The sequence below is a fragment of the Ovis canadensis genome, chromosome 3 (assembly GCF_042477335.2).
Source record: "Ovis canadensis isolate MfBH-ARS-UI-01 breed Bighorn chromosome 3, ARS-UI_OviCan_v2, whole genome shotgun sequence".
Taxonomy (NCBI): domain Eukaryota; kingdom Metazoa; phylum Chordata; class Mammalia; order Artiodactyla; family Bovidae; genus Ovis; species Ovis canadensis.
Window position 1 is genome coordinate 147,063,135 of NC_091247.1, and position 11,332 is coordinate 147,074,466.

Sequence of the window (11,332 nt, forward strand, 5' to 3'; positions counted from 1 at the left end):
ACTGCCACTCAGGTAGTATGAGTGAAAATGCCCCATACCCAGCACTGCTGGGGCTTCCCAGGTGGCACCAGTGGTAAAGAACCCGCATGCCAATGCAGAAGGCATAAGAGACATGCGGTAGACCCCCGGGAGGAGGGGCTGGCAATCCACTCCAGTATTCTTGCCTGGAGAATCCCAAGGACAGAGGGCCTGACTGGCTGCAATCCATAGAGTCGCAAATAGTCGGACACAACTGAAGCAACTCAGCACACCAGCACTATACCAGCCTCCTTGCCTGTTCTTAGCAATCCCCCAAAGGCCGAAAACACAGGCTGTGAAGTCAAGAAACTTGCTCCAGTTGATAGATTCTAAGGGCCCAAAGCCAACCACTAATTCTTCCGACTACAGGCCTGTCTTCCCTCCTCACAACTCTGTATTAGCGCAGGCTTCATAGGCTCTTCCTTCCTTTTGCTTTAAACTGTCCTCTTTAGGGAATAACTCACCGCAGTGAATGCAAGAGGCTCTGTCTTTAAAATCTTCTACTTTCCCTGCTGCTGCTGCTAAGTCGCTTCAGTCGTGTCCGACTCTGTGATCAGTGAGCTCACACTCTTTCTTCACTATCTGTATTACTTAGAAACAAAGGTGGGTTTGATTTGTTGGGTTTTCTTTTTTTGCTTGTTGGCTTTAGAAAAATAAAAGTATCTTATGTTTTACACAGATTGAGCATTCAGGACTTGTTTAATAAGTAACAGTAGAAAGAGATAATACAACAAATGAATGCAATTGTTTAAAATCATAATGTAAATTATAACAAAACATTTAAAATAATGTTAAGGGTTTATATGTGGGGAGGTTGTATTATTTTTGTTTTAAATTTTGTGGGGAATAACTTATTAGAAACTTCGCACAAATCAGAAAAAAGTAAAAATAAATAGTGATGCCAGAAGAAAAATTTCACCATCATCTTGTCTGTGCCAAGCCAAAGATTATTTCTCAAACATCTAGATAGAATGTCTGAAGAAATCATAAAAAAATAAATTATGTAAACACAATGTTAGTTTATATAAAACAAGCTTTATAAACAAACCTATAATTTGCATAATTGCACTCTGTGAAAGAACATCGATTTACATGACTTTGACCTCTGGCTCAAGTTCTGCCAAAGTTAAAATAAAAATTATAGAAAAGAGAATTTTAATGACTAATATCCTTTTTTTCCCCAATTTCAAGTATTTGTATTTTCAAATAATGTGGGAAACAGTAGAGTTTCAATGCTCTAGATTGAAAGCATTAAATATAAAAGCAACATCTGGACTTCACAAAAGAATACATTTTCTTCCATTTGTATTTTTGGCTGCTGAACAACTTACTGTATCAAGTTCTTTCAATTAATATTCAGACATGTAGCCAGGGCAGTAATAAGTACCATGGCAGAGAAAGTTGCCTATTAACCCTTCAACTTGTCTTCTTTGCAAACATTCCGTCTGATTTGGGGCTGAATAGTATTTGGATTGCTCTTTGGCACATGTCCAAAATATTCTATTGTTGACATTTTCATCAAGCAATCTTTAAACTGGCTACTTCTTTTAAGATGGGTGCTAAATAATTTTAGTTGCATTTTAAAAGGCAAGACAAAACTAAAGGAAAAGCAATATTAACATAAAACAATGACTACCCTGTATTAAATTCTCACAATCTCTACATTTACATATGAGTTACCAATCAGTCAAGAAGTACATTTCCTTGGTTGAAGGTGACTGGAAATATATTTTTCTGTTCTAAAACTAGTGATTTTTGCATAGATCCAAACCCTGAATGATTTGTATAAAAAGCAGATCAACCAGCTTATAACTTGTAACAAAAAAAGCTTCGCATTACAATCTAAAATACCATCTCTTAACAAATACTTGGACTCTGGGAAAAGCATTATAATACTTAGGTTGTAGGGTACAAAGGAAATAAGAGAGCACTTCTCCTTCTAAGGCTATAGAGTTTGCTAAAATGTGCTAAAGTAACTGGAATGCAAAACACAAAGTGATGTGTATGATAAAAGAAGAAAACCTAAAAAATTAGCTAGAGTGGAAACTTCTATAAAATACAATGATTTTAATCTAACTTGCTACAAATAACACTGAGAGTGCAAGATCATCCTTTAACTAAACATTAGACTGGGACTTCCCTGGTGGTCCAGTGGTCAAGACTCCATGCTTTCACTGCAGAAGGAACGGGTTGGATCCCTGGTCAGAGAACTAAGATCTCACATGCTGCTTAGCATGGCCAAAAAATATAAATAAAGCTAGTCTGTGGAGATCTTAACAACATACTATAATCTTCCTCCAAAGAATGTCAGAATTTAAATAGCATCTCTGAGGGTAATCTTTACAGGAGTCTAAATTTCTTGGTTTCTAAAAGAAAGAAAAAAAAAAGAAACCCATGGCAATCAACATATGTGATTGTTGCAACCTTTTGAGAAAAAAATAGGGCTAGGGTATGTGTGTAGAACTCTTTCCCTTTTTTAGAGCTGCTTGTGTCAGATCCAAAGAACAAGGAGACAGCTAAGAGAAGACTGGGGAATCTTTTGGAAAGTAATTATTAGACTTGCGAGTTAGAACATGGAAGATACATTGTGGATTTGAAATTGAAAATAACAAAAGGTTTACGCAACAGGGTAAGACTGACTATGCTCAAACAGAAGGACTTTAAGAATAGTTTGCTTTTTAGCCATCATACCCTGGTAGAGAATACACACATATACATGCACACCATATACATAAGAGCTGCTTATCAGAGCAAATAGGGCAAGGACAGCATCAAGGATGATTTGCTGAGAAATCAGGCAACATTTAGGAATGCTCAGAACACTCCACATCCCCTCACCTATCTGGCCATTCCTTGAGGGCCAGCACTGCCTCTGTAAAGCCATCCTGGATTCTCCTAAGCAAGGTCACATATTTTGTCCTTGGTGCCACCATGACACTGGTACACACCTTGATCACAGTCTAGCATTAATCACAGATGACTGTGATTATCTATTCACATATCTGCCTCCTTCCCAGATAGTGAGGAACTGGAAGGTCAGGGACCACAGAACCCAGCAGAGAGCCTGGACGAACATGTATAATCTGCACTTTTATAATAGATGACTGTGCGTATCTCCAAGTGCCAGAGAAAAGAACTCCCCAGGGCCATAAAAACCACTAACCATTATGCTTATTATTTAATTAAATTTACTTTACTTACATTAATTATTTTAATTGTTCAGAGTAATTCATTTCTTCTTCCTTTCAACAATGATTTACTTGGTTTCCACTGAAGATATCAAGCATCATTCTAGGCACTGAAAGTAACCCAGTCATGTCTGACTCTTAGAGACCCCATGAACCATACAGTCCATGGAATTCTCCAGGCCAGAATACTGGAGTAGGTAGCCGTTCCCTTCTCCAGGAGATCTTTCCAACCCAGGGATTGAACCCAGGTCTCCTGCATTGCAGGAGGATTCTTTACCAGCTGTGCCACCAGGGAAGCCCAAGAATACTGGAGTGGGTAGCCTATCCATTCTCCAGCGGATCTTCCTGACCCGGGGTCTCCTGCATTGCAGGTGAATTCTTTACCAGCAGAGCTACCAGGGGACTAACTTAGAACAGAAAACACACAAAACATTGCAGAAAGTTTATTACATTTTAGAGGAGGGTGAGGAAGAGAGAATTTCCTTAAATTACAGGAGTGGATTGGCTATAATATTTGGGATATTTTACATGACCTAGTCTCAGCCCTCAAGAAATTTACATTATAGTTGGTGGAATTAATGCAAAGATAATGAATAACAAAAATACAAGGTGAGTGCTAATTGTGTGGAATAGAAAAATTAGGAGTGTGAACATCCACTGGTGGCCACTTTGGGCTTAGAGAGATCAACAATAGCTTTCTGGGATTGTGATGGGTTTGGAACGGGAGGGAGCTGCTGAGAAAGAGAAGGAGAGTCTAGTATTGCTGGGAAGGGGAATGGTCTGAGCTACAGCAGAAGAGAAAAGTGTAAGGCTTGCAGAACAATGCAAAATTCTCCCCTCCTGCACATCTGTTCTCCTCCTCCTGCTATTACTTTCCACCTAATCTCTCAGCTTCCACCTTGGACTCCTCTGTTTCCTGGAAGCCTTCAGTCTCCCAGACCTTAAAGGTGCTGCCCCTCTCACAAGCTCTCAGTTCCATTTCTCTCTATTCCCATGACCACCGCTGGCCATTTCTGAACCTGACTACCAGAAAGGCTTACAGACCATCTCCTCTCTCCAACCCATTTCCCACTGCACTGACAGGGAGACCTTTCCAAAAGCAAATTTGATTCAATCACTCCTTTCCTAATCATCTTTCATGAGCTCCAGATCACCTACAGCTGGGGTCCCCAACCCCCGGGCTACAGACCTTCCCTTGCATTACTGCCTGAGTTCTGCATCCTGTCAGATCAGCAGCAACATTAGATTCTCAAAGGAGCATGAACCCTATTGTGGTGAACTGCACAGGCTTCACTGATCCAGGCTTCATTCTTCTTATGAGAATCATCCTAACTATCATCCCCCACCCCATCCATGGAAAACCTGTCTTCCACGAAACCAGTCCCTGATGCCAGCTGGGGACCACTGACCTACAGGGTAAAATCCAAAACCCTTAAAATGTTTGGAGGATTCTTCATGATGCCACACTTTCCTGGCTTCCCAGAACTCGTCACTGCTCTCCTCCACCACAGGCAATATTTGGAACTCCAAACTTTCTGCCTGCCTGCTTCTTCAACAGCTGGCCCAGCAATCTCCTCTGTGCAGCCGTCTCCTGTCCTCCTCCATGGTTGTGGACATACTTCAATAACAGCACTTACTGCAAATGGCTGGTTCCGTGGAAACTACTCTCTACCGCCAGGACATGCATCTTACTCTCCCCACAACAAGCTCAGCACTTAATCCTACAACTAGCACAGGTTTGCTCAACTAATGGTTACAAAGAAAAACTGGTACAAGAATCAGATTTGCAAGTGATTAAAGGTAAAGTTTGTAGTGAGGGGACAGAGATAGTGCAGAAGATATGCCTATATAAAAATGCAACAGTAAAAAGAAAGCTAACAAAGATACTTGAGAGGTATAGCTGGACTATCGCCTCTCAAAGCTAACAGGCCTCTTCCCACCCATCCCCCACTCCAGTGAAGGACTATTAACTGTGGGCTCAGAGAGTAAACTCTACCATAGGTAGTCTGGAATCCAAAGTAGTCAAAAAATGTCACCAGCCCTTTCAGTAAATGAAGATGTTACTGCCATAAACTCATCAACCACTGCAGCCACCCCATGATGAACTCTGACGGGAATTCAGGATGGAGGGAAAATAGGATACTAGGTCCTAGATAATAGTTAAGATGAATATCAAAGGAATGATTTCAATAAGCCCAGATTCTGGCATTCTCCCATACAAAGAAAAATACTAAAACCTCTATCTTGAGATGTCTGGTTTTGTGATTAGCAGTAATCTTTTGATGTTCAACTAACTACATGTTTCTTCTTCTTCATGCTTTTAAAGCAAAAAAACTCCTATATATCCTGCCTGGGTCCTTCCTTGCCTCTTTGAAACAGTCCCTCAAAGCTACCTGAGAGGCTGTCATCCCAGGCTATGATCCTCAATAAGGTCCCGAACAAAACATAATTCTCAACTTTCAGGTCATGCTTTTTTTTCTAGTTGACACAACCAACCATCTAAACAAAAACCTTTTGCCTGAACTATCTGAAGTGATCCTGATAAGCCTTCTTTTTGGAGAACAATTTTCTTCCCTCAGCTAAGTTCGAACAATGGAAATGCGAGAAACAAAACAGCATACTAAATATCTACATTCAGATTATAAAAGATATTTCTATCGCTTTCTACACCAACAGGAAGAGATGTTAATTTAATTCAATGATCAGTGAGTGCAGGATGTGGGGGTAGTGTTTCTGGAGGCAAGGCAGCTAAGGACCTTCTGCACACCAGGCACACAGAACCTACCTCAACTGTGATCTCTATCATGGGAATAAAGGCCATGAGCCAAATATCTCCTGCCATCACTGCCCGGATGTAACATCTGTGGTTCGTTGTTAGAAATGATTTAGAAAATAAGTGGCATTTTGCAAAAATGCTCCCATGCCATTAGGCTCTTTCACAGACCTCTGGCGATTATTTCATGCTAAACAAGGAAGCAAGCCTTACCCTTACAGCACTCAACTTTGAAAGTAAGCAGAAACCCACACATCCAAAAAAGGGCGGGGGGCAGTGCAAATCCCAGTCTACTAAAAGGCACACTTCTAGTAGAAGTATCTAGTTTAAATAGTTTTTTTTTCTGTCTCTTGCCAATTAATTGATGATAGAGGTTTTACCCAGGAAATTGCGTCAAAATAACTCTTATGCTCTGAAGTACAAAGTTAATAGCTATAGACAAGTTTGATAGAAACCTTCAGTAACTGCATGAGTTTTAAATTATTACACAACTCTCAGTAGTGACAAGTGCTGGGAGAAATATGTTAGTCAACAGGTTTAGCACAGCCCTGCATTACAAAACTAGAGGTAGAGGTTAAAATTATAATCTTCATATCACCAGAGTCTTCTCTCCCATAGTTGGCAATTATAATTATTTCATAAAAGGTTATATACCACTAGCGTACTTCTGGTAAGCTCTAAAAAAGCTTATTTTACAAAGACAAACTTTCCACTGGTATGGTAAACATCTCCTGATATAAAATCACTGCAACCCACATTAAATTTGTATAACAACAAATTGTTGAAATCTGGTATTTGTTGACTGACACAAAATATGTTGACTTGACCCCTATATACAATAAAGTATTAATATCAGTAGACTCTGAAGGGTGGGATGAAAGAAGAATAGAGATATTTATTTTCTTAAATACACCTACACCGCTTGACTTGATACAGCCATCAGGTAAATACAGACTACCCCAAGTTAGGTTTTTTTCCCCTAAAGTGAAATCTCTTGATGGCATGGTTAACAAAGCTCAGTCTTGCTTACTTTTTATTTGGGTTTTCACCCTTCTTTATTTACAACTGTCAATGTAAACAGTGACACCTCACCATAACAGGCAAAACTGTTTTCCTATGAAACAGATTGTGCTAATTTTATTACAACTTTTTAAAGTTTTCTCCTATGATTTATATTTGTATGTAATAAGAATTTAGGCTTCCCTGGTGGCTCAATGAAAGAATCCACCTGCCAATGCAGGAGATCCAAGCTCAGTCCCTGGTTCTGGAAGATCCCCTGGCAAAGGAAATGCCAACCCACTCGAGTATTCTTGCCTGGAGAATCCCATGAACAGAGAAGCCTGGTGGGCTACAGTTCACAGAGTCGCAAGAGTCAGACACGACTTGGTGACTAAACAATCAGTATTCGTATACTGAGGAAATTGGGTCAAGCTGGAGTAGAGGGATATGTGCTCATCTTCTCCTGCCTGAGCACCAAATCACAACTAGCTGGTGAACAACCATTGACAGGAAGACACCGGAACCCACCAAAAAAAAGATACCCCACATCCAAGGACAAAGGAGAAGACACAACTAAATGGCAGGCGAGGCACAACCATGATAAAATCAAGTCCTATATCTGCAGGTGGGCAACCCACAAGCTGGAGAACAGTAATACCAAAGAAGATTTCACACTGTTGTAAAGGTCCTAGGCCCCACATCAGGCTCTCCAGCCTGGGGATCCAGACAAGAGGCTGGAAATCCCCAGGGAATCTGATTTTGAAGGCCTGCAGGGTTTGATTACAGGACCTCCACAGGACTGCAGGAAACAGGATTTACAGGTTACAGCCTGCTAAACAGTAGTATAACACCCTGACAGCTGGAGCAACAAGGTGGAAGGGCATCAATCTGCACAGGTCTTGCAAGTCAGAAAACCTGGGTTTGAATCTTAATAAGCTGTGTGAGAAGTTAGGCAAATCAACCTGTGAGCTTCAGTTTTCTCTCCCATGAAAATGAACACTACTATTTGCTCCCTCCATATGGATGAATACCTAATTAATTATTCTCAAGTAAATGAAAGTATGGAGTATATAATACCTTCTATTCAATTTGGCTTTGGATTTAAATGAGCAGTGCCTACAATAGCTAAGATATGGAAAGACAATAATTATCTGTCCACAGGTGAATGAACAGAGATGATGTGATGTGTATAAGTATACGTACATGCATATAACATGGGATATTAGAGCCATGAGAAACAAGGAAATCCTGTCATTTGCAACAACACAGATGGAACTTGAAGGCATTATGCTAAGTGAAATAAGACAGAAAGAGAAATACTGTGTAACTTACATGTGAAATATTTTTAAAAGGTGAGCTCACAGAAACACTAAAATGAGGGGGTGAGTGGGGAGATATTAGTCAAGGGTACACTTCCAATTATAAAATGAGTAAGTTCCAGGTATCTAAGCATAGTGCTTAGAGTTAATAACACTGTATCTTTTGAGGTTAGATCTTAAATGTTCTCACCACACACAAAAAAAGACATGGTAATTAAGTGACATGCTGGAGGGGTTAGCTGTCTGGTGGTGATCATTTTGCAATATATAAATTGTCAAACATGTTTTACGTTAAACTTACACTGTTAAATGTCAATTATATCTCGAGAGTTGAAAACAACAGAAAAATAAATACATGAGCAGTACCCAAATGTGAACGAAAAACCACACCTAACTCCTAAAGTTACTACTAAAGTTATTACAGAAGAATATATTAGAATATGTTAGAGAAGAGTGTTAGTACGTAAGCAGGAACTGTTACGTTATTGAAACTGATTTGGCGTCCAGGAAACTGAGTCGGAGTCGGCCTGGTAATTTAATTGCCAGTCTTCCGGATGCTCTCTATCTGTCTTCATTAGCTGACAGTGCTCTCTTTAGGGACCTTTCTCTCCACTCCTCCAACTGCTATCCCCTTCCTCACTTCCTCCCACCCCTTTCGGTTAACTCTTAAACAGCTCTCCCTCTCCGTGCACCACTTCTACAGAATTTTTAACCAGAAATAGAGCACGCAGGGCTTCCCCTTGAGCTCCGGGGACCCCTGGACGAGTAGGAAATGCCCAGCGGTCCACCCTGCCTCAGGGCTTCCTCCACTGCATCACTTCCCCCGCCCGCGCCGCGGAAAAAGGATCCCGGCCCACGCCCAGCGGACTCAAATCAGTCCCGGGCCGCCCCACCCAGCCCCACCCAGCCCCACCCAGCCCCAGCCCACCGTACGAGGGCCGCGCGTCTGCTTTCACCTAGAGGTGGCTTCAGGCGAGTCACACCCCTTCTCTCCTTACCAGGGCGCGCTCCTTGAACCCCGCCCTCGGGCTCGCAGCCCGCGCTGGCTCCCCGGAATCCCCAGCTCCAATTCGAGCCGGAGAAAATAACCCAAAGTTGTTGTCCAAAGTCAAGACTTCCTGCGAGCGGGGGCTTCCCTGAATCTACGATGCCCGATCAGGGCCCTCGTCCCTCGCCCGTCCCGACACTGACCCGCGCCTCCCCGGCCTTCCCCGGGGCCACCCGCTCGCCCGCCCGCCGCGAGCTGAGCCGGGAGGCGGCAGGTCAGCGGCTGGAAGCGACCGCATTGCGGCCGCAGGCGGGCGGCGCGGGCTTCCTTCTCCCGGTTCCTCTGCCCCCGACCTGCCGCGGGTCCCAACAACCTCCCTCGCCGAGAAGGGTGCGGCGCCCACGCGCAGTCCCCGAGTCCTTCCTGCGTGGGCTGAGGATTTCGGGGCCGGGCGGCCGGCCCCGCGCCACACCGCTCCCCCCCCACCCCGGCCCCCGGAAACCCCTCGCTCACCGATATCCCCGTCTTCTTCGTCGTCCTCCTCCAGCTCCATTTCTAGCAGAACGTCCCTGGTCATCATGGGCATGTCTCCCCCCGCAGCTCGGAACTCGGCGCAAAGTTGGGGGCTCCTTGGAGTCCGGAACTTCGGCTCTCTGACGGGGCGGGCGCCCGGGCAGGGACGGCAAGGCGCGTCTCACTCCGGGCTCAGGGACCGCTGTGCTCAGCCCGCACTCGGTGAATCAGGACCCGAGTGGTGCGTCCAAGACAACCTCTGGCCGCCGGAGCCGGGCCGGGCCACTGAGCATGCCCAGTGAGCGCCGGGGCTCGCTGCGGAGTGATTGAACTGCCGCGGGTTTATGAGCTCCCAGAAGGAAGTCAGGCGAAGAGAGAAGGGAGTCGCTGGTATTCGCGCTGTGCCCGCCAGTGAACTCGCCGAAGGGGGGAGGCGAGAGCGTCAACTCCGAACGAGGCAGCTCTCTGTTTCAGGTTCATATATGGGCACGTCCTGGGCTCGCTTTCTTTGATATCTGCTACGCGAGAAGGGAGAGACGCTGCTGCAGCCCCCAGGAAAGACCCTTTAGGCGAGCAAGTCTGGATGGTGTTTAAAAGGGAAGTGGAGCCCATGGCGGATCTTAAAGTATCAATTACTCTGACTCCAAGTGGGGAAACATGTATTCTGTTGGAGAATGGGGAGGTGGCAATTACAGAGAAGAGGCCAAACTCGTAGATGAGAAACAACAGAAGAAAACAAGACCAAGAGAGCGAGATCCAAAGACACGTTCACAAGAGGCAGGATTTCCCCATCAAGTGAGGTTAGGTTAGGGAAAGGAGAAGCGCCCCCTACTCCCGCCCGGAGGGGCGCATGCAGGGAGTGGTCGGAAGATGATTGCCAAGAGATCGTCTTGAAAGCTTCATCCTCCGTGTCACAAGGGCAAAGGAAGCGAAGACCTCCATTATGGTTAGGTGTGAATTCTACTCTGGAGCAATGGTTAGGTGTGAATTGAACTCTTGAGCAATGTGAAAAACCATCATAACCAGAGGAAACGAGGTACTGAAATAAAGTTGAGGCAGAGAGTATAAGAATGCATTCCTGGTGACCAGAGGGAGCAGTAAGACAAATACAAAGGGATTTCTGCTTTCAGACAGATGGGGTAACTTGAACTGCGGGTTCCTGGGGTTGTACATCAGCAGAACTTTTTTCCAGAGAAGCTGGTGTGTTCCCATGGATCCATTGTGATGTCTCCAAAGGGCTAGAAGGTACATTTGAAACCCTTGTTATATTCATTGTTTCCCTGAAACTTATTGAAACTTTTTGTATTTTTCCAATCAAGTCCAAAAGTGTTATGATAATGAGAATGAATGTTCAGATGACAGAAGTGCCTTTTATTTTCCTATATACTTATTTCTCATGTTTTCTTATGAAAGAAATAAAGCATTGAAATCAACTGTCAGTGGGAGTGGGAAAACAGCTATGAATATGCATTATAAGACAAGAGGAAGTTACTTTTAAGGAAATATCCAGGAAACATATTTGCTTCTTAAGGAA

The 11,332-nt window shown here is 43.6% G+C and overlaps 1 protein-coding gene and 1 long non-coding RNA gene across 4 annotated transcripts in view; one reads left to right on the forward strand and one right to left on the reverse strand.

The window, feature by feature from the left end:
- ANO6 (anoctamin 6) overlaps positions 1 to 10,753 on the reverse strand; it is a 232,682-nt gene extending 221,929 nt beyond the window's left edge. Inside the window, exon 1 of one of the 3 annotated variants that reach the window (XM_069584509.1) lies at positions 9,799 to 10,753. In XM_069584509.1, coding sequence (XP_069440610.1) covers positions 9,799 to 9,871 — 73 coding nt within the window. In that variant the 5' untranslated portion in view covers positions 9,872 to 10,753. The remainder of the gene's footprint in view (positions 1 to 9,798) is intronic. The other 2 variants (XM_069584508.1, XM_069584511.1) reach the window with 2 other exon arrangements.
- LOC138437361 (uncharacterized) lies at positions 10,684 to 10,858 on the forward strand. The gene is made up of 2 exons (XR_011255888.1): positions 10,684 to 10,749; positions 10,780 to 10,858. It is a non-coding gene; the product is annotated as an uncharacterized lncRNA (long non-coding RNA).
- Positions 10,859 to 11,332: the final 474 nt, after the last annotated feature.